This window comes from Pholis gunnellus (genome assembly GCF_910591455.1).
Source record: "Pholis gunnellus genome assembly, chromosome: 18".
Lineage (NCBI taxonomy): Eukaryota > Metazoa > Chordata > Actinopteri > Perciformes > Pholidae > Pholis > Pholis gunnellus.
Window position 1 is genome coordinate 6,590,357 of NC_136545.1, and position 25,207 is coordinate 6,615,563.

General features: G+C 41.0%; 1 protein-coding gene across 1 annotated transcript in view; it reads right to left on the reverse strand.

The window, feature by feature from the left end:
- cacna1bb (calcium channel, voltage-dependent, N type, alpha 1B subunit, b) overlaps positions 1-25,207 on the reverse strand; it is a gene marked incomplete at both ends in the record, with an annotated part of 140,032 nt that overhangs the window by 90,400 nt on the left and 24,425 nt on the right. Inside the window, 2 exons of the mRNA XM_079178483.1 lie at positions 2,754-2,906; positions 3,816-3,907. Coding sequence (XP_079034609.1) covers positions 2,754-2,906; positions 3,816-3,907 — 245 coding nt within the window. The remainder of the gene's footprint in view (positions 1-2,753; positions 2,907-3,815; positions 3,908-25,207) is intronic.

Sequence of the window (25,207 nt, forward strand, 5' to 3'; positions counted from 1 at the left end):
TAGTGCCACGATCACAAGCCGTGCCAAGTTTTAACGATGATTCGCAGAGCCAGATTGCACAGCCAACATGCCTCTGGTGTCACTCCAGTGAAATGTGGCCCTTTCCTTCCTACTGACAGGTGCTATGTCAGCCGGACTCCGCGTCCTCAGACCATATGGGAACATCTCAGGTCTCTATTTTCTTCTACTGGGTGCAGTTCCTAATGGAATACATTGGAAATAATTAGGGCTCATTATCAGGTTTTCTTATTTAAAAAAAACTATTTCTTTAATTGGTCTTTATTTTAAAGGTTCTCCATGTGATATATAGCGGCAAACAACTATTTGCTCAGAAAAGATATAGTGGAGTAATGACTTCCTGAGCAGAAACTCAAAATAAATGTCATCTTGCAAAACGCCATCAACTTTGGGAACAGATTTATAGAAATAGGCATGAATATTTTGAAGAAGCGTGATGGGTATTATCGTGTATTGAAAGGCAAAATCTCAGCAGAGAGAATTAACCTCTTAAAGGGAGAAAGAAACAATGTTATACCGTGCAAACCCTGAGCTCATGTGAATGTACAGCCAAATAAAGGACGCAACACATTAAACCAACATGCAAACATACTCAAACAAATGGCCCACAAAACTGTCTTTATCCAGCATTACCTGCTTATGACTCACTCATTCATACACACACATACACACACACACAGTCGTGTTTTTATGACTTGTCGGGGACATTACAAATACTTACATTAATTTCCTGGAGATTTAACCTATTCCTAACCAGCTACGAGCCTAATCCTAATCTTAACTCTTACCCTAACTTTAAACCAAGTCTTCTCCCTATAATGTAGTGATTGACGTTAAGGGGACGTGCATTTTGTCTCCAAAAGTGTAAGGCATGTCCCCACAAGGTGTCTTTGTTATCAAAATGATGTCCCCACAAGACATAATTTACAAGGTAAAACACACACACACACACACACACACACACACACACACACACACACACACACACACACACACAAAGGCAGCCACACAGCCTTCATGTAGAAAGCTGTTACCAGCGCTGCTCATCTTAATCAAACCCTGCTGTGACTCTGTGACTAAAATAACTCAATAACACACGTACTGTACATTAGCAGGCTGTCACAACCGCTCACACCACTACGAGCACCCTGACTGGGTTGAAACATGTACGCACACACACAGATAGAGGAATACACATATTTTACAGCTGGCCCAGCCAACAACCCTCGAGTCACGCCTTCACACTCTGAGACAAGCAGTGAGGAAATAAAGCCTTCTTGTAATTGTAATAATCACTGCATTACACAATGGGTCATTTCAGCCGAGCAAGACTGATTGTGTTTTCTGGATTTACTATAATGCTGCATATAATAATAATACTATTACCACTAACACCGATAGTAACCTAACTGTGATTTATCAGAAATGGGTTTTGTTGCTACGCTGACTGAAACACAGGGGAGACTTATCTTTCTCCCTCCATTTCATTTTCACAGACGACACATTGACACCTTGATGAAATGTGGTGGAGAAAGCAAGGTGTAAAGGAGGTGAGTTGTGACATGTTTCAAGTGTTACGGACTTGTGCTGAAGTTCACACTGTTTGTGCGATCTCATAGTTAGTTGGCGGTTTCCTTTTCAAATGTACAAAACAATATGAGCTTGATTCGAAAGCATTCACAGTTTCTAATCTATTATCACCAAGATGACTGAATGACGTTTTGAGTAAGCCTATCATTGGCACGGCCCCTATAGTTTCCTGATGGTTTCATTGAAAGGAATTAATTATAGGGAACAATTATAATTATAGGGAAAATGAATATGTGTTGCTACATTGTCAACTAATTCTTGGTTGTTGGTATAGCTTTAAACTTTACTTTAACTGTTTTTAAGTGTAAGCATGTATGTATTTCGGTGTAGTTGTAAATTACAAGCAACAATGCAATTTAACAAATATGGAGAATAAAGTTTTCCAAATGTAAAAGTTAGATATTTTTAAGTTTGGATTTCTGAGTTATTTCTTTGAAAGACTTGCCGAAACTGAAAAAAGGACACTGATCCATTTACACCTACATAGATACTGATCTATTATTATTCTACTTTTTCTAATAAACCTGCAAAACTGCAAACTACAGCATGGATTGGAAAATGGTAAAAAGAAATGTAAACATGGTTCATATTTAAGGAGTTAAAACCTATAAAACACTGTTGTTGAGACGCTGCTCCACTCCGACTCACACAGCAAGGAATGCCATTAGGTATTACTGCTGCTCGGTACAGTAGCACGCACTCCTAATGTAGCAGAGAGAGCGAGTGAATTGTAACCTCATTAACTCCGAGGTAGAATTCGATCAGGAGGCCGAGTACATAAGCATCCCTATTGAGATACAGCAGAGGCGTTATCAATCAAACCCTGAAGACTGTGAAAATACCATTTATCAAACTCAAGATGTGAAAAATCACACGTCAGAAATTCTGCTGTGCACTTGTTTGTTTACGTTGATTTAGGCACACTGCCTGCCAGCGCTGTGGATGTGCGGCTACGCATAAGCCACATACATACCAATCTTATGAATCATTTATGTACGCCTGCATACATATGCAATGTAATATAATGCTCTCATCCGTGACAAATGTTGGGAACACAGCTGAAAGAAGTTTTTCCTGGCGTCAGCTCAGCCGATAGTCGGTGTTGTCGTACAAACAACGCGCCGCAGCCAAGCTGTTGCTCTCACCAGTCTCTATCTTGAAGCAGGTGGTGTGGAATTTGCCCATGTAAAACTCCACCCCGATGATGGCAAACATGACAATGGCGAAGAAAAGCAGCAGGCCGATCTGGAGCAGAGGAACCATGGCTTTCATTATGGACTTCAAAACCACCTGGAGACCTGAGGGACAGGAAAAGATGGGGCAGAGTGTCAGCAGGGCTCTGTCTATTCCTGAGGATAATTAAAGTTCATTGCACCTTGGGTCTTATTTTTGTTGTTTTGCCCATCATTTCTATCAGTTACGATAACATTAGACTCACCCACATTAACGGCTGAGGTCTGGGAACACAACATCACTCCAATCTGATCATCCAACTTCTTTTTAGCAATATTAAGGTCTCAGCAGTTATAATGTTATTAATACCAAATAATGATTGTCCAAACTACACAATTGTAATAAACAGGAATCATCATGTAAAGTTAGGGTTGGATATCTTCTTCAAAAACATTTTCTTTTTAATATTTCTTTTAAATTCTCTTTATATCTCGACAGCAATCAATAAATCAACTGCTCTGACAAACAAACAAACTAAATGGTGTTATCTGTGACAGCCACATCAAATCATTGTATCTGGCCCAAAAGAAATGCCTGCTTGTTGTTTACAATCATAATCATAATCATCATTTTGGAGAGTGGCCTGAAGGGAGGGGCTGTCAGTGTTGCCCAATTGGTGACTTTCTTGGTAGACTTGGCGACTTTATTTTCAATAAAGTCTGTGGTGCATGTTTTTCTTTTCAGCGTTCTGTTGAAAACTTTCCAATTTAAAAGACATAATAAAAACTTTATAAGACAATGAAAGTTTTTCTACATGTGTATCTGTATCTACATCTGTAGGGCAGAGAAGTGAGGAATATATCAACACATCAGAGCAAAGAGCAAAAAGAGAAAGGTGGAAAAATACTATGGGTGGAGTCCTGTCCATTTATCTCAATGCTCAAACTAAATAACCTTCCCGGAGTTTGAAGAAGCCATTTTGTCCACAGTACAATTCTTGAAATGATATGATCTTCAAATGTTGAGGAACTTACTGGGGATTCCTGACACAAGTTTCAGGGGTCTCAGCACTCTCACTGCTCGCAGTGTTCGCAGGTCAAAGTCCGAACCCACCGTGGCCAGGATTCTGTACACACACACACACACACACACACACACACACACACACACACAGACACAGAGACAGGAACATCCAGTAAGCACAGTTAAAACTTCTGCAATATGACGCAATATTTCACTGTAACATTGAAACACAAAATACTGTATAAGGTTGTCCAACAGCCAAATATATTGAATTTACAAAGATACAAAACAGAGAAAAGCATTTCAACACAAATACAAACCATCTTTCTGCCTCCTCACACACACAAACACACAAACAGCCTATAGGTTGACCACATCATATCTGCTTTTACCTACATGTGGTGGAGTGACATAGTGTGGCGTGTGTGTGTGTGTGTGTGTGTGTGTGCGTGCACTAGCCACTGAGACACAGCTGGCAGCCCTCATTACAGGCTGTACACAGAGGGGGAGACTTAAGTGCTCCACTGAAACACACAGAAAAAAAAGCACATGCTCTGGGCTAAGAAGAGAGGGAGAGAGAGGGGGGGGGTAACAAGAAAGAAAGGAGGAGGGGTGACTGTATTCCTGCAGCCAGGAATAATAATAATTTGATCCTGATTCTAAAAGGGACAAATTCCTACACATCCTCTACTTTACCAGCTTTCAAGGAAGCTAAAATATTCAAATTCTTGACTTGTAAACACATTTTCTTTCAGTTTCTATTCTGTCGCTTTCTCGCTATCAAATGTGACCAACAATGGTGGAGACAAAATGATGGATGGAGAGAAGTCTGCCTCAGCTTGTTGAGGCAAATGATAGAGAACTAGCCTGATTATCTTAGACTGAATACCCATTTAGTTTCCCCTTCGCTGAAAAACACAGAGATACTTCATGATGCATTTATTTAGAAAGGCATTCGAGTATAAATTCTATAGTGTATAACATCCCATATGTGTGTGTCCTTAAACCTCTCAGTTAAGTACCTTCGGGAGCCCAAATCCTCAGGAGTACAATAGCTTTTATATAGCGGGTAGCAAACACTCACGACTGACTGAAAGAAATGCAGTACACACACACACACACACACACACACACACACACACAGAAAGAAAAAACAACTAGAAAAACAAGAAAGGTCGCTTATCGCTCCCTGGGTACCAGTTGGCATAGTAACCATAAAGCACATCTGTGCTTTATGGTTACTATCATCATGGGTGAAATCAGTCTGCTGGGATGAAAGTGCCTGCTATGTAATATAGAATATATTGTTATATACATATTTCATGCACAGGCTTTGCAGTCGATGAAATTCTCAGACAGTGATGGATTTCTAAATGCTGCTTTTCATAATTGTCCCATTAGAATACTTTTCCCACATGCAAATTGTATTAGCGTACTGTTTTACAATTTACAGCTCCACGTGGGGATCCGAGATTTAGAAATGAGCAGTCAGAGGAAGGAACCGAAAAAAAGAGAGGGATCAGAGCTGAGGGATGACGTAAAGATGAAATATTGATGAGGACTGCAAAACAGCGTATGAAAAGTCCTAATACCTCTTTCAATGGTGCTGAACATAAACCCACTCTATGTCGTTCTACGTTGCACTAAAACCATCACACACAGTAGCTGCTCTCAAGACTCTCCAAAGACCACGTTGTAGCCGCAACAGATCCATAAACCTGTTCCAAATCAAAACACCACTGAGCTAAACATGTTACAGCTCAGTGTGTTTTGTATCAAGTTCTGGTTGAAATTCAGGCTGCACAAAAACAAAATCTCCTTTTCTCTCTGTCAGATGGAATCAACTCTGTGGATGTTTCATGGTCGTAAATCCTCCAGATGTCACCTGTAGTAGTCCTGCACCGTCCAACGCGTCACAGAAGAAGTCCCCTCCTGTCAGGACTAATCAGTCTCGTGACGTTCATCACACATCAAAGAGGACCCTGCCTCTTAACCAAGAATTAAACACCATATAATGGAGGTAAAGAAACAACATAAAAGCAATGTGCAGCAGTTGGGGGCATTTCTAACAGCAGATACCACGACAATATTCATAATTAAACCAATTAAGCTGCGAGGCTACAATTCTAAGTTCCCTTTGGCTCTAATGATACACAGCATCTGTCTGCTGTCCCTCTCCATGGTGCTGAAACGGTCACATCCAGTCTCTCTCACAACTGGCTTCTATCACTATACTACTACAGCTGTGCGTTGTGACTAATGCAAACACACCATCACCGTAGCGATCACGCAGTACTCACTCACAACCACCTTGAATCACCGTGGAAACCAGCTCATGTAACCAGGTGATGCTCCACTTGCTTTACCTTGGGGGGCCACTTTTGCAAAATGACAGGAGGCCAGGGGCCAGTTCATAAACAAACATGAATAATATGTTGCAGTATCAACACAGGTCAGGTGTACCGACACATTCTCACTTAGCTTTCAGAGCTGCTTCATATAATCTGAATCAGAAATACTACTGTACACTATGTTCTGATGGGAATTAGTGTTTGTTCATCTGCCTTTAATTGAAATACATTAAAAGACAATCCTACTCTGGCAGTAAATGAAAACAAGTGTACTATGTACAGTTGACATGGTTGTATTTCAAATGATTCACACCTTGTACTATAACATTTGAGGTTTGAGTCAACGAAAAGAGGCTATACAAACCTGAATCATCGCTCTGTGCTGTTTTTATTGGATATCCTCTACCATCAATAACTCACTTAGTCCTGCTCAGTGCACACATGTATGTGTGTGTGTGTGCATGTTTGCCTGTGAAGGGATGATTTGATGACTGTGTAGACAGACAGTCGGGCAGGGAGCAGGCTGAGCAAGAAGCCATGAGTTTTAATATCCCTTTATCATCACCGCAATATATCCATGTGGGCGCCAGACACCGGCACAGGAAATATGGAGGGTGATGCTATCGTCTGTCACTCGCTCTCTCACACACACACACACACACACACACACACACACAAAGAGCCACGTGCCACTTTCCTCCGTATCATCACACAAAAGGTACAACCATCAAAGCATATCTCAGCATGTAGCTTATGCTCATCTTCAGGGTCGGACCACAAAAACAAAAAAAACAGACGATTAAATTCACAAAGACACATTCGTACACACTGATGGTTTCCACATTGGTGTACAAAATCACACATGCACAATAAAGCAGCCATTTCCTGTGTGGTTCACCAAGTATATACATATATCCTGATCCCGTGACTCAGTTTTTCCCGCTGAAATAAAAATAGAACTTGAACTAATTCAACCTTGAAGAAACAATGGCAGAACAAGACGGGGATAACATTGATTCATGCTGCCCAACAAAATGTGTAGGAACGAACATACGCTTCACTACATCCAGTTGATTCTTCGTGCCAAAAAAATGTGACACTTCCCTCCTCCCGGTTCGATGGATGACTGAACACACAACGGTTGACATGCTCACCAGGAGACACTATTCAAACACAAGCACTACTCGTCAAATATGAGACTTTTAGAATGCTGATGTTGCCACGGGGTGTGAAAATAGGCAACTGTCTGCTAACAAGTTAGCCGCAACAAGGTTCAAAGGCAAAGATGCTGTTTGATTGGCATTTGGGCTTAATTTGAAGCATGAAAATAATATAAAGTGAACTTTGAAAGAGTAGTTTGACATTTTGTGAAATGCTCTTCGTTGGTGTCGTGCTTAGAGATTGATCCCATGATAAGCCAGTTAGCTTAGCTTAGCATAAAGACTACAAGTAGGGGCTACAGCTAGCCTGGCAAAGGTCCAAAGTTTAAAACAAAGATCTGCCAGCACCTCTGAAGCTCACCAATCAACAGGTTGTATCTTGTTTGTTGATTCTGTACAAAAACTGAAGTGTAAAAAAAAGCCAAAGTTATGTCCCAAAATGTTTAACTGTTCCTTTAAAGACAGTGACAGCAAAAATGAAAAAAAAAACAGAGGTGGAAAGATATGGCTGAGAAAAAGGCGCCCTTCTCGTGACGCAGAGTGATGTAGTTTAATTACTGTGACCCTGCCCAGCTGGGGGCCGAGGGCTGTGATTGAGTTCCTCACACATCACGGAAAGAAGAGACGGAGGCTCCCACAGGACAGACGGAGAACACGGTGCTGGAAAAAAAACTGCTGTCTGTCTGTCTGTCTGAACATTACCAGCTGGTCACAGACTGTATGTCTGTCTCTCTGCATAGTGAATATATTAATTCAATACCTGCTCGTCTAGCTGGTGCTGTTGTATAACTTACGTCTACTTTCCTGTCTGTCGTTTCGGCTCAGGGGTGAGAATTATCCCTGAAGCTGATAGAACACAGTGGGAGGGAGAGCCACTGGAGTTACTGAGGAAAAAATAAACTTTTGGATTTTGGATGTACGTATCAGGATAGCATGTCAGGACTCATTCGTCAAGTTTAACAAACAACCGTCTCAGCAGTACGGTACAGTAAGAAGCATGTTAGGGACATCACTTTGAACGGCACCTGCTGTTGTGGTAACTAAGTACAGGAGAGACAAACATATCCGTCTACGCGATAACTTGTCAAACTGCATATTTTTTGCTCGTCTGTCTTTCATTTTGTCTGTAAAAATATCCATCTCTGTCTGATCGATTACCATCACTGTGATGTTGAATGTTATTGCTGTTTTTTAGCAGTGAGGCACATGGTTGGCTGTCGGTTGGCTGTTGGTCCAACTGTTCTTCACAACTACTGACTAGATTGACGTGAATTATGATGCAGAGATCCATGCTCCCCCAGCGAACGATTCCGACTGATTTTGATGCAACTCCGTCCATATTGTCAAGGAGCACAAACGTGCCAACATTTCCTCTTTACCAATTAGGTCCATGACCTGACATTTTGAAAACAACGAGGAAGAGTTCAACCACATTTGCTGTGGATGGATTAGAGCCGGCTGATCTGCCGATAGATAGCATTAGATGATTTTGCAACACAATACATAAGACATCTATCCCTTTAATAGCTCTGCTTGTTTTCGGCCGTTACTGGTGGCAAAATAAGTGAGCAGGACCACTTTACCTGAATGTGGCAGAGTGATTTTCCAGATATTTAATTCACTAGATTAGATTTAAACATTCACATCTGGTTATAAATGTGTTTGACATTAATTTACAGATGATGTACTGTATCACCATATATATATATAGGAGAAGATAGATGATTGTATCTGTGTTGCCCAAACATAGAATCTAGTCTGAGTCACCTACCTGTCTGTTTTTTTTATTATTGTCTTTCTGTCAGTTTCAGCCTCAGAACGTGGGTGACACAGCTAAGAATGCAAAGTCAAAACTTATCTCTGAAATGTCCATTTTGCTTAATTTACAAGAGTGCATGGATGTGCAGGCAGACACACACACAAACCACACACAATGTAGGACACAGACCTCATCATTAGACACAGACCATTTCTTGCCAATTAGACCTCATTTCTACCATCTCATCTAATAGGAAACCAAACACGAGCCGGGCGTCAGTATGTCACATCCTGTTTGTGAGCAAAAGTGGAGTGTGCATTGTGTGCGTGTGTGTGCGTGTGTGTGCATGTGGTGGGCTGTATCGCCATGACGTTATATGATGTGAGTGGACAGCTGTGACAGAGTCAGGAGAGCAAGCATTTCCCGCAATGCACACGAGGACAGAAGGGGGTACTCATGAACTCACCGTGGCTGCCAGAGCCACTCGCCGTCAAACATGGCTGCTGTAGTGCTGTGGTTCTAAATTAACACCGCATGCACGCGTTTACATGCACACACACACACACACACATATATAAACATGCAGGCTTCCTCCTTATTAAACTCATAAACAAGACAAACGCAGGGGACTAAAAAACAACAAGCAGGCTCACATCCTCGGGCTAGGATCTAACTTAGCTCTGATTTTCTAAATCAAGCTCGATCAGCCTGACAACCTCCTATTTTCTTTACATCCAACATAATTGGGCGGAAAAAAAAATATTGTTCAGTACATTGCATCAGATCTTTGAGAAGTGGGTGTTCTTGTTCTAAGGGTGGAGTCAAAAAGTTCAAACTAGGGCTGGGCGATAATTCAATATGATAATTTATGGTCTTTCAATGGAATTGTATCGTGATTAGATCATATACCAAGATATCGTGATACACAATTAGGTTGTCTAAATTGACAGGCACAAATTTCTCCGAAAATCTGATTACTCTGTATTTGTATGCATGCATGTAAACATAGTCAATATACAGCTTGAATATCTAATCTTTTTTTCTCTATAATTTCACTTGAAACTGTTCGTTTTGCACCAAAGTTCTTAACAAAATGAGAAAATACTCTGTGCTTTTGTAGTACTTAATTCACGCAGGAGTACACATAAATAGTCTTAACCAGGTTGTTTCATAAAGACTATTTATTTACTGAACTACCAGAAAACATACTGTGATATATAACGTTATCGAAATATGAAATGACCTATATCGTGAAAGAAGATGGGCCGCATGCGGAATGTTACTAAATAACATGACTTTACTAATTATTCAACCGGGGCAGCAATTAGTGAACTACCTCAAATGCCCCCCAGGGAAATAAAGCCACCTGACATAAAATAAACAATTAAAAGGAAAATTCGCCACCTTTTATGTGGCTGTCCATTCAGTGATGAGGGTGAATGCAGTCGATTGAAGCAATACATTCCTCAGTGCTTGCTATATTGACAGAGAGAGCGGAGTTTCAAGCTGCAAAATCGGCATCATTTGACGTGACAGTGACGAGTCGGAGGTAAGGAAGAACTACAGGCCGTTTCAGCCTGTAGTTCTAGTCTCTGCCTCTGGGTAGGCCGGAGGCGCCGTGATCTATAGACGCAGCACAAAAAACAGAACTTGCTTGTATTGCTAACTATCTACTTTTCCAACAGAGAAAAGCAATGCAGCGGAGAGAGGCTGCGGCTGCATGAGCCGTGCAAGAGGAGAAGGCTGGCATGGACCCTCCAGGTGTCAGAAGCCCAATGCATCCTGGTACATGTAGGCGCTGCCGGCACGGCTCCATAAGCGAGAACCAAGCTTGCTTGGTGCATTAAATTGCTTCAATAGACTACAATAACCATCGACACTGATTGAACATCCACATGAAATGTGACCAGTTGCCCCTTTACCATCGCTCCACGATTTGATTTAATGAATGTTGCGTCTTTTACAATATTTACAACAGACACTAATGCCCTTTAAATTAATAAATTAATAAATTCAAAGTAACAAGTATTAGGTATTTGTTTCTCATATCATCCATCTTTGGATCTTCTTTCCTAGCTAGCTGATGTAACAGTGATGGATGTATATTTGCTTGCTTTTCCACCTTTGGGATGAACTGGAACATTGAATCTGGCTTTATTGCCTGGGTCAATATAGGCGTGGACTTAAGCACAGCATATATATGAATACCAATGTCAGATGAGATCACAACACAAGTATTATAATTACAAGAATACATAGATATGTAAAGTGGCAGCATTCTGTGTGTTATTACTTATGTTGCCAGTACATCTCTGGACGAGTGCCAACCAACACATTACTGTGGATGTTTCAAACCTCGTCAATAAGGCCTGAAAGACACAAAAGAGCAAGAAAATAAAGCTGCATCACAGACTCTGCAGGTGTGTTGATTTTAGAATCAGACCTGTATGTGCACTGCTCAGCTGGAGGTCTGAGATGTGTTGTTGAGCCAAAGCTCAGTAAACATAAACAACACATGGAAGGAGTGTTTCCCCTCTTTATCCTCCCCTCTCTACATCCTCTCCTCCTACATCTGACTGTTAATTAATAACCCCAGCAATGAATCCCAAGTTGTCAAAACATAAAACACAGGTTGCTTCTCAGTCCCACGGCCACATTAGTTACGCATGGTAGTTTTTTTCCACACATCCAGTGATTAATGACCACAGAAAACACATTTCCTGCACGCTGTCCACAGACAGACAGACACATAAACATCTGGTAGCTCACACGCAGACTCACTGGGTGAAAAAAATAGCAGCGTCCCTGTCGCGGCTGGCAATAAACCTGAGAATAAGTCCTGATCCTAAAAGTAGTGGACCCAAATAGACCCAGATAGAGCAGGAAGCCCAACATCAGCAGCAGCATGATCCTTTTTTCCTGAATGCCACGGTTTCATTTCTCTCTGCCTCAAAGAGAATATTTCTCTCCTTTTATGACAGACTGAATGATTTGAATCTGGCCCGACTTGGGTTTCTTACGGAGTGGAGTCGTGAAGACCTCATTTATCTGTGATAGGGAGGGCTCTCATTAGAATTGGTATGGTTTGGAAGTTTTCCTAAAAATCATACATTTTTTAAAGGATTAACCTGAATTTTTCACTGCGGAGCGAATCCAATAAATCCTTTAGCCAATGTTGGAATGAAAGTGTTTCAGATGCTTTCCGATGCTGGGGTACAGATTTATTTGCTCCCTGGATGTGGTCAGTGTGCTACATACTAATTCTAGGAAGGACTTTAATATGTAGTGTATCTAAAAAATAAAAAGGTACCCCACTAGCAGCACTATGAACACTTTCATGTCTGGGTCTAGTTTACTCTGCACATAGACGCAGGTGACACGTTGCACATTCCTCTAAATGGTTTCACACTATTCTAATCAACAGGAGGTGAAACGCAGCAATACGCCAGCAAAGGAAGGGAAGCTTGATACTTTTACAAATGTTCTATGTAGAGAGAAACGTATTCAACACTTCAGAACTCAAGGATACACACAATCTATTTTGGTGAGTAACTGGCTGCAAACAAAAACTGTGTTTACAAGAAATCTCCACAGGGTACCTTTAAACCTGGAATAATGTCTTCTTTCATCGGAGGTCTTGAATCCTTTCTAGTTAGTACAACACAGCAAACTACATTGATTTATTGCACACTAACTCCAAAAACAAAAGAACATTTGCATACAGTCCATTCTGCAGCATTAGTATGTAGTATGGAACTGGGACACAACTTACTGTAAGTCCTTCTTTACTACTTAAGTCTCAGGACATTGGATTGTGTTTGGAAAACTTAAAACAGCTAAAGTCCAGGTGTTCCAATAAAAGCATTGCATCATCACACATGGATCCAAACAGGAAGCAGATGCTCAATGTCAGTGACGCAAAGAGTAAAGTAGTCACAGGAGTCTGTCCGTCATTGTTTTGATGGACACATTCAAGCTTTGCAGCTCAAATATTAGGTTTCATATTGTTATCCCCCGATTGACCCGGTCACGGCTGTTTTCTGTCCTGGCCCCACAGTGGTGGAATGAACTCCCCACTGACGTCAGGACAGCGGAGTCGCTGCCCATCTTTCGGCGCAGGTTGAAAACCCACCTCTTCAAGAAGTGCTACCCTGAGCCTTCCACTTAGCACTTATTGTATTCACACTAGTTTGTTGCACTTGTTTTCGTTTGTTTCTGCACTGTACTTTGGCTCTGGGTTATGCTCTTAGATGCTTGTTTAAAAAAGGAGATGTACTTATGACTTCTGGTGACTAGTAGTTCTCTTGAATACCGATGTTGAATACACTTATTGTAAGTCGCTTTGGATAAAAGCGTCTGGTAAATGACTGTAATGTAATGTTATCAATAGTATTGGTAGTAGTAGTAACAGTAGGAAAACAGGAGTACCGCATGTACATAGAATATTGTTACTGTATGAGCGTTATTATTAGAGGACACTTCCCCCCCCAAGAAGAAGTCCTGACAAGATGTGCCGTGATTTATGTGTGGTAATGCAATCAAGCCCAGCCTCCACAGCTGAATCCTCTCTGGAAAGCTGCATGGACGTGACATTATGGCACACATCCACTGCATGGGTCGGCCGTCGTTGTATAGATCATGAGGTGCGTCACTCATATAGCGCAGTGTCTTCTGTGTGACCCTTTTCTGTGAGCACAGTGTATAAGTAAGGAACATTTCAAGTCAGTAAAGCTTTACCAGGGTGCTTATTAAAAAAAAAAAAAAAAGCTAATAAAGAACAACAGACAGAAAAAAGAACAGCAGACACAAACATTAATAAAAAGTAGGATTAATATAAAGCCAGACAGTAAAGATATTGCATTAAATATTTGACAGAACGTGTTTATCGAGGATTGCCTGCAAGTGATGAAACATAACTTCAGAATATGTTGCGTTTCTTTTCCACCTGCAACTCTAAACAAAGACAAAACTGAATCATCTTATTCCACAATGTATGCCAATTCATATCACATATCAATATAAATATGTAGCTGCACCATTCCATCAGACAGGAATACTATTTAATAGAAGTCTTTTCTGTGGGTTTCGATGGCTTCTAATGGTTGACTCACTGGGGATTTAAAGGTTAATTAAACCTGAGTCTTCCTCGTGATTTACAGTTATTAACTACAATCCATTCAGTCATTCAGCTTCAGGCATGGGACGACATGAACGTTTCACTATTCTCCAGGCCAAAATCATTCAGCTTATTATTGTCCCAATGATCATCAAAACATGCTTTAAACTCTGAAAAATGGCACTAAAACATACTGTAGTCGCTTTACCTCACATTTTGTGAAGAAACAATTCTTTTTATTGCGTCACATAGTGAAAAACAAACAAATAAGGTATTCATAACTCATAAAGTCCCTCAATATAAATGAAATGTAATAAGAAATAGCAACATAGTGTGAGTCGGTTCTTTGAGCCCGCTCAGAACACCAGCTGGTGTATGAATGACAACAATTTATAGAACGCCATCTTGCTTTCCGAGTGTTGTCTGTACGCCATGTGGTCTGTACTGACTATGTAAGCACATCAAAGAATCAAAGAGTGACGTAATAAGTTTGCCAGTGGTGGGCGGGGGGTGGAGGTTCATTGGTGAAACAAACACAGGACTTGCAACCAGGAGACCGGTGTTTGAGAACAGTGTCCAAAAGTATTGTTAAAATGTTCACGGAAGTATTTCACTTAGTTCATATAGTCATTTTAAGCCTGACCATGCTGTGTATTCAAAACCAAACCAGGTGGTTTTGTGGCCTAAACCGTGACATGTGAAAAGTGGCGACCAATATACATTTCATAAGAATTCAATGAAAAAGGCAATATTTGCTGTAGTAGCTCCAGTTATGTATATAACCATGGGGAAATCACAGCAATCCTAAAGCACGATGGAGTAGTTTACAAGACCGAATATATTTAAGCAGGCTTCTAATATTGACCCTAATAATTGATATAGTGTCTAATATGTAATGAATAAATGATTTTGTCATGAAAGGCTCCATGATTACAGTGATGAGTGATTGAGATTCTAATTTTGTTTTCTCATTTTGTCATGATTGCTATATTGATCGCAATATATTTGGACTGGCTTTTCTTTCGACTTAATTGGATATTCATCACTCGCTGGCCCCTGTGGCTACAGAGGGCCAGCGAGGTCACACTATAGTTTCATCACAACAGTGATCATCCGTCTCAAAATATCACTGACCAAGACATTAAAACTCCACGCTGCATCCTCACGTTCTAACAGCATCAGCTAAAATGTTTACAGTACAAATGTCACCGTCTCTCATTGCCCCCCTCAGTGTGAACAAACCCTCCTTCATTCTTACGTCTACTGTCACAGATTTGTGTGGTGAACAGAATCTCCGGGCCTGTCGACGTGCTCGCAGCCAGGCTGTCGCTCACAGAAGTGTAATCCGTGGGGAGATCCGTCTTTCTTGGAAGAGAGGCTCCCTAATGTGCAGCCACTTCTTGCTGAATTTGGATCATTGTCACACTCTGTCAAATAAAACAGATTAACAAACTCGCTTTCTTTCATACATTTACAGCAAACGACAAGACAGCACCAGTACTGTGGTTTATTCCTTTAAAAAAAAAAAAAGAACATCATAATATCAGTTTTATAAAATAAACGTAATAATTGCAGGGAATTAAAGCTCATTAAAAAAGGCAAAAATTGTAATTGTAAATATTTTGGGTTCTTTAGTCACGCAGCTGGCTAGGTGTGCAACAATTTAGGCAGCGACAGATAAATGGTGGCTGCCACTGAGTGTGACGATGTTAATTAAACCAATTATGGCATACATTATTAATGTTTTTAGCACAACAGCATGGTTGCCAACACATTAAAAAACAAATGAAGGATTGCATTTAAAATGAAAGCAAGTATTACTAGCACAATGCCGAAATTGTTCAGTATGTAAAAAAGACGAGACGGGAAAGTATCTCATTAACGTAGTTCCTGCAGCCGTCATTTAAAAGAATCAAGTAAAGACGGCCTGATAGACGGTGGTTGGAATGTTAAAAATACGCTGGTCTGTAAAGACTTTGTAAAATGACAAACGACTAACCAAATGAAGGTGAGGTATCTAAACAACTCCAATCCACAGCATACATGCGATACACAGCACCATGTAACAGCTGATCATTTCAACTCTGTATAATTAAAGTGGCCCCAGAGAAGAGAACAGATCTAATAGAAAGGCAGGAGTTTGAGGAAAGCACGACTCCCATGCTGAGGTAATGTACTTTGTCTTAACTCGGCTCACAGGAAGTGTACACTGCTGTGCCGTGCATGTTTGGGTAGTGCAGCAGTGGTGCGTTTCAAATATTTAGCTTCTCTCTGCACATGTGATCATGTTCCTTTTGAGCTGAACTAAGACAATAAAAATGCACTGCAGACAAAAAAATGTGTCACAAATGCTTGTGAACGACATTAATGCAGAAGATGGAGAGTTAACTTTTGAATCATTTAGGCTGAAATGGAGGACGTCTCCGTTCTTTCTAAATCCTGAATTTTGGGCACATGAGCATTTATCTTCAACAGTCGTCCCTGGTCGGTTTATGACCCACATCAGTTTACATTTCATTGTTTAAATGTGACTGTGATCGTTCTCCAACGTCAACATAACATGAAAATGAGGAATCCAGGCTGCTATGCTCTCAATAAAACATATCGAACTGGGTCTCTCTGTCCGTCCTCTCAATTTATCGACAGCCGTTCATCCGAGCGACTTGGCGGGTGTTTAGCTGAGCACCAATAGGAAGTCCAGTGTTGAGTGTGGTCTCTTGAGATCTACGGGACATATTTATTCATAGGTTATGTACCCTATTGACTATTACACCACCAAACGTCATGCTGAGTAAAGCTTGCTCTCCGTCACTCGCTATGATATTAAGTGTTACACCCAGGCGGCTGCCGATTCTCTCTACTGGCCAGCAGGGGGCGACTCCTCCGGTTGAGTAAAGAGGTCAGATTGTATAGAAGTCTAGGAGAAAATGACTACTTCTCACTTAATTTATTACCTCAGTAAACATTGTAAACTTGAGTTTATTGTCTCAATCTCTAGATTCAAGTCTTCTTGATGATGGTCCATTTAGTGTCAAATAGACCATAAAGTGGAGTATGCTTTAGGGCGGGGCTACTGTGATTGACAGGTCGCTGCCACGACCAGAGCTGTCTACGGCGTCTTAACGTCATTCCTCCACATTCCAAATATGGTAACCTCCCTTTATTGGCCTTGCATCACAGAACCTGATGTTTAGGCAACAAAACCACTTGCTTAGGTTTAGGAAAAGATAGGGATTTGGTTTTAAATGTAAAGTTTGTTGCGTAACTTACATAGTGAAGTACACAAGTTATGTAACAGAAATAAGGTGAAATAAGTCATGGTGGGTGACCGTGTACTTCTGTGTTTGTTGACACATCCATCCACTCCGACCTGCTGACTTTGTCGCTCTGCATACTCCACCACCTGACTTCCTCAACGGCAGCCCTGCACATCCTGGCTCACAATTACGTGGGCTGTATACGAATTGCAGTGCATAGCTTTCATCGGCACGAGTACGAAAAGTGAATAAGAACAGCGTGAACAATCATGTCATGGTTGATGTATTGCTCAGGAGTGTGAAGTTGTTTGGATGAGCAGTTGCTGCTCGCAGCAATACCGGAGGACAAGAAATCGGCGGGTTTTGAACGGGCGATGAGATAGTTTGGCCGTTGCAAGAGAGAGATTAGGTTGTCAGTTTGGGAAGGAATACTTGCAAATACAGGTCCATGGATGTGGAAGGAACAGAGAAACGATGGATGAACAGATGCTGCATTCATCCCATTTTCAACAGCATTACATGAGCAGCAAGAACAGGCCTGTCTATTCCTTTTCTACTCACCTTAACTGCATATAAGCAGTATTACGGTTCAAATCAATTGACATTTAGTCAAAATCTATGCATTCGTTAGTTTCAAGTCATGCTGGAACTCTTACATATTGATTATAATCCGCAATCAATGTATTAATGAAGAATGCATTAGACAGGAGTGACCTTATATGTCGAAGGTCAGGAAAGGCCAGTTTTCATATGGGACCTCATCTCTGAACATAAACAGCTCGGAGGTTCAGTTACTGATCAGCTCAGTTTACACAGTCACCAGAGGGCCTCCGAAATTCATGTTTCCTGCTAACCAGACATTGGACGAACTCCGTCTCAATGGGATCTGACTGAGAACAGAGAATTAAGTGGAGCGAAGCTAAATGAAATCTGCTGTGCTGCAGGCAGCCGGGCTTTTTTTTTATGGGCGACAGAGGATCTAATCGATGCTAATCAATTTACTCTCTGTTGACAAATTACATTTTTAAGCAAACATAACGATCACTACATCACGGCAAAGCAAGGCAGATGTAAAAGTATTCAAATCTGTCCGCAGGTAAAAGAACGTTGAATACTTTGCCAAACCATTAAACTGTATATATATATATATATATATTACAAAAGAATCTCGTGTTACACAATCAACCAATGTTTGCTGTGGAACTTCTGCACAGCAGACATTTTGACTCAGGTTGACGGTCTCAACCAGAACCGGTTATTCCAGATGTAGGTTCACTCACATTAACATCACCCAGAACAAATAGCGAGTCGTCTTTTGATGCAAGAAATGAGCAGGACTCATGAAGCCAACTAAACACATCATGGTCTCTAATCACTTTACATGCTTTTGACTGCTGATTTCATGTCCGACCCCCTTCAGGGTGTTCATTATAACAAACATCCATGGCAAGAAGGTAAATAGCACATTTAAAATGGAAAGCTGTATTTTTTCTCTCTCTCATGCAGAAAATTGACAGCTAATGCGCCTCAATAAGTAGAGCCAGCAAAAGATGAAAACACTTAAATACTGTAACTCTTTACTGCTTGTATTCTCACATTATTTAAAATCATTGAATTATTGACTTGACTGTGAGTCTGCTGCATATTACCTGCATAAACAATCCCGCCTGGATGGGGCAGATAATTACTTTCTCCAGCCACTGTTGAGTGGAAAATGTGAGAGTACGAATTCTTAAAATCGAATGTTAGGTACTTGGATGTCCTCCATGGAGCCCTGTAATCCCAGTGGACCGCCAAAAGTCAATCTCAAGTACCACTTGTTGTAAAAGCTGAAGGAAACATTATTTAGGGCTGAAACAATTCCTCGATTAACTAGATCACTAAAGCTCATTCGCTAAATTCTTTGCATCAAAGCTTATAGTTCAAGGAGCAGGACCCCTGAATGTCCATTAATCCATATTGAATGTGTGATGAACACTCCGATCAGTGGAAGTTACTTTTTTTCATATTTACTATTGCTCTGTAATAATAAAGCAAACGTATTTCTTATCTGATTACTCGATTAATCAATGAAATAATTGGAAGAATACTTGATTAAAAAAAGAATTCATAGCTGCAATATAGAACAACCCAGGACAGGAATATTGAACCAGAACTGCAATCTTTCCTGATACCTGTTTCAGTAGCCTAAACCTAATAACATGTGGGAATAACCAATATCATGGGTAAATATGTACACCTACACTAATTTATGATGCTAGATAATTAGATGTTTATAGCATGAATACAATTAACTGTAATATTGCCTACTGTATATGGTTAATGTGGAGAACGAGAGCGAGAGCGAGAGAGAGCGAGAGAGAGTCGTGGATGCAGGCTATAGCTAATCAATGTTGAAAATGAACCTGTGTGGCCAGTTCTGTTCTGAACGCCATCCCCCATAAATCACCTTGTCTATACGAGGCCATTACTGAGAGCTATTAACTACGCTGTAATCAGCCTTCAACTCATTAGCAACAAGAAGATAAATCAACACAGTGGCTGTTGCATAATGGAGGCCTTATCACAGGAACTCCAGTCAGCGACGGAGGCAGTGGAGGAAGACTTAACAGAGCTAAAAACGACATAAACAATAGTAACAGAAATACATTTAGAACATTTTCCAGTTTTCCACCCACTGAATATTGCATACAAACAAGTACAAATATAAAAAAAATGCTACGTTGTATAGAATTATCACACACGTTTGTGCATTGCAACAGCACATTCCTAAAGGCATGTGATGGAGTCGAAAATTACAATTTAAACATAGACTGTATATAAGAAGTGGACGTAGTCACTGTGACTTCACCCGTTGGTTTGTGGAGTTCGGCATTTTGGCCGTCGCCATCTTATTTTTTCACAACCGGAAGTGACACGAGATGGTGGAGATCATTTTTAGGCGACCAAAACATCTACAATTAACTTTCATGAACTGAAAACACATTGTGAAAGGGTTAAAGCTGTAAGACGAAAACAAGAGACCTGTCAATCACAAGGTAACTCACCCTGAAGCATACTCTGCTTTATGGACTATTGGACTCTGAATGGACCATCATTTATCAAGACACAGAGTTTCGGTCATATTGATATGAATTACCGACGTGAATTTACTGTAAAGCAAAATTGACAACAGAACATAAACTGATCATTTTCAACTCATTTTAACAGAATACAGGGTTTGTGCCTCTGCTACCTATAAAACAAAAAGGGTCAATCAAGTTTTTTTGCGCTTACATCAGCGTTACAAAAAGAAAGGTTCAAATTGCAGTTTGACATGAATGTTATTTGGAGCGTAAGGTGATGGAAACAGAAGTCGGCCCTGGTGGCATCAGGAGGGTTATAGCTTGAGGTTGTGATAAATGAAGTGGAAAATGAGCAGGTTATGTTTGGTAGAGTCCTGGGAAGTTCACACCTGTGCCTCCTCTGCGCTCATACGTGTCCACACACACACACACAAACACACACACACACTGACTGCTGCATGTTTTCTGTACATTCTGATTGCGGTTCCTTCATGATTAATTACAGTCAATATCGCTCTATTATTTACACACTGGCGGTACTGTAGCAATACATCATCCATCTTCAGATAGCCGTGAGGGCTTTGAGTTGTAAACACAGTGCACACGTAGAAACATTACCCACACGTGCACAAAAAAACAACTTGTCAGTGACCGCATCTTCTCTCCATTTTCCAGACCCCCCCCTCTTACACTCTTTATGTCTCGCTATTATGTGGGTGAATTGGAGCTGAAGAGAAAGCGGGAAGCCTTGACACAGAGCTGCTAATGCAGAGCAGCTACGCCAACACGTTGTGTGCGGGGTCGATGGGCACGTCTACAAGACAGTGAGGGATAGACGGCCAACATATACTCTAATGCCCCCCCGGTGACCTCACAAACAATCAAACGATATGACGCAAACACAAATAACATTTCTGGAGTATATAAAGAAAAATTGTTTAAGCCCATTAGTTACAAATGATGTGTACTTTGATTATGCTTCACTCATCAATATGTTTTCTATGGTGGAGACCAAACCAGAGCTAGAAAGGAATAGTTTCTTATGACTTGAACTATTACGGTCACAAGTTCAAAAGCAGGGGGACATTCGAGGAGGTTTCGTTCGAAGTGTTACAAAATGATTACAAAATCACAATTATGACCAAATTGCTTTCATACGTGAACACTGCTGCACACTAACCGGAGTCGACTGTAGTTAAAACAGAGGGCGAAATATACGAGGAGAGACACAGCGAGAGGTAGACACGATGAGAAGTGGACTGACAGAGTCTGAGACAAAGACGGGACTCGACTCGAATCAATCAGCCGGACGTGTTTACCAGCTGGCACTCCGCCTGAGAGCCAATGTGAGTGTTTGTTTCAATCCGTTCGCCAGGCTGAGTGTCACGCCGTTTGATACCGTAATGAAACGTATTCAGGAAGACCTTCACTGAGAAATCATCATTACTAGACTTTTACAAACCTGATCCTGTTTTTTTCCCCCAACAAGGAATATTGATTGTCACTCTCAATATCTGCAGGGATTTGTTGTCAATATATCTGCATTATTAAAGCGCATTTTTTTACACTTGCCAATATTCTTTTTTCTCATTTCCATATGGACATTTCCGCCTGACACCTGATTTCCCCGTGGAGTCGTAAACCAAACAGGAGGCTGTGGCGTGGCATCAAAAAGTATTTTTGTGATTTACAGCACGCTGCTTTAAATCAGATTAGGTGTCTTCTTTTCCAAATGAATCACAAGATTTACAGGAAGAAGCTTTCAGTAAAAGAAAGAAGAAAAAATAACAACAAAGGAGATCCTTTACTCATGCATGCGTGTGCTGCTGGGAAGGGCTGAGGCCTAATAATCAGCCGAGGAAACAGAGAATGGTAATGGCTTTTTATTACCGAACTATACCACACCGTTTGCGTCACAGCACTGAAATGTGAGGGGTAAAGCCGGTGTTTGGTTGTAACCAAGGAGTGTGTATGAAGTACTGGAGCCAAAATTGTTCAAAATGACCGCCCTCGAAGGCTGGGTAAAAGAGCCTGTCGTCATAGAGAGGGGCGAGCTGCGATGAATCATCCTAATAGGAATAATGGAGCACGCCATAAGGGAGGCTCAGAGGCATTCAGGTGTTGCACTTTGTTGAGTAAAGCAGCCTGGTGTAGTTCAACCACTGACCAAATGTGTCACATTTCAACAAGTCATATTCACTACTTTCTTTTTCTGTTTCTTTCAATGAGAAACATCCTGAAGAAGGATTCATAATACAGTGGACTGATAAAGGTTCCAGACTGACATGTGGAGCAGTTTTAGAAGCTTTTACTTACATTAAAAGTAACACATTCAGAGGACTGGTGGAGGTATGCGCTCTCTGACTGCTCTCTGGTTTGCACATCACTCTTGTGCCTTCACAGACCTCATCTTTTATTTATAATAAGTATCATTCATCTCCTCTCACCTACAAATACACCTGTCCTTTAGTAGATAGAGTGGATGATGTATCCGTGGACTAGCCCCGTCGGTGATGACTGAAGTGTGAATGTGGTAGCACATGTGATTTATCATGGTGTGTTGCGTCCTCGGGCTTTGTCGGAGGCTTTTAGCGTGTGCGTTTGGACGCTTGCCTGGTGGGACAATAACATGTACGTATGTGCTGGTGCCAAATATGTCCATTCGCAGCTGCCTGAGGTTCAGTGACAGCTCGACGAGCGCTAACATGCTCCAAAGTTATTTCACAGCTTCCTGTCTAGGGAAAGAGAGCAGGTGTGTGTTCGGCTCATACCTCCAGCTAAAGAGACGCCCGTTTGGACATGACATCCTATATGGCATCTTTATAATGGACACAGACAGAGAGACACATGTGAAAAACAGAAGATATCAAGGCAATGCAATCTGGTGTCATTGTACCATACCACGTCATTCGCCATTTTCAAATCCAAATCATTTAATCCAACAGTTAATTATTCAAACCGTCTGCCTCGCAACGCCGCAATGCAATGCTAATATATATCCCCCCCGCCATTTAGATTTCTCCCACGTCTTTTCTTTAATGCAGTGATTACTTGGTTCAACAAGGCTGCAAAATCGGAGTTAACATTTTGCTCGTCTGCACTTTTTAACGCCTGACTGACAAAAGTTGATCTGCAGGACAAAAGATGTGCACATCGTCAACGAAAATGAGAAATTGACAAATCTTCCAAGGGGGCAGTACGAACGGATACACAGATGCATCGGAGTGAGTTGAACACGTTTAAGCAGCTTCGTGCACTTGGATCATAAATGTACAGAGATGAGAGGAAACGGGGGAGAGACTGGAGAGGAAATGGAGTTCTGAACACAAACACACCGGCACAATCAGGTGGTTGGCGTGTGCATTGCTACGGTCTCTGTCGCGAGGAGAAACCTGCTGCTCTCCATGAACGCCATCTCAAGCAGTGTTACTCTACTAAGAGAGGGGAAAGACAAGTTGGTATATAATTCAAATCTACTGCTGAAAACAAAACTGAAACATGTTTTACATGTATTTACCTTTAACCCTTTTTTACCTTGTAAATCATTATATACATTGTAAGCCTTGAACAACCTGCACTGGCACTACTGTACTTATTATGGTCATGCTAATAAAGAGATTATTAATGTACATATATGTGAGAGAGAGAGAGGGTCAGAGAGCATGAGTCTACTGGATCCAACTGTCATTTATGAGAAAGTGGACATGCTTGAAAGTCACTGGGGCAAGTGAGGAGCGGCGAGGCGAGAGACTCGCTGGCGACAGATCGCACCTCGTCACCATAGAAACAGGAAGATGACATGACAATGGCTCTATTGGGCTCGCGGAGGATACACAGCGGCAGCGATAAGAGAGTCAGAGTCAGAAAGTGATGTGGGTGGAGGGAGAGAGAAGAGGCGAGGAGTCGGAGGAATGAATCATACATTTCTGTTTGTTTTGTTAATTCCACGCTCTGCCGTGGTGCCTGGACATATGGATTCTTTTAATGACTACAATATGAGACATGTAAAAATAAACGATACTCCAGGGTCGCTGTTTACATTCAGGCAGTCTCTGTCCAGATGCTGGTTATGAAATTAGATGGAAGGGAAACATTATTTCTAATATAGAAACAGGTGCAGTAATGATTTCCTCCATACGCCAGCTAAAATATCCATAGAGGGACGTTTACTTATAATGAAAAGCGGCAAAGAAACCGTGGAACATGAAGCTGTGCACAGACACACAGAAACTGAGGGACTATTTCACAACACGCTGAATGTAATTACAATTAAACCATTGGCATCAGCTGATGGGGATCCTTTGAAAAAACAAAACAAAATAAAATGCTTTCTCCAATTAGGCAAGCTGTTGCAAATCAGCTGCTTTCAGTCCAACAATTTGTCCCTCATTGTGGTAAAACTCAGAAAAACACACTCTCTCACTTTCTCTCACATCCAAGCATTGATGCTGCCATGGTTCCTGGTAACGTGCTGCGTGTTGACAGGGATGGAGCGGAAAAAGATAATCCTCCAGTGAAATGGAAAAAACGACACAAAGGACAAGAGGAGCTGGTGAAAAAAAAAGCGCATCAGGTGGGGATGTGGCAATATATAATATATATATATATATATATATATATATATATATATATATATATATATATATTTCTTCACCTATATAAAGATTAGACATACAAGAGCCAGCTAGCCTTGCT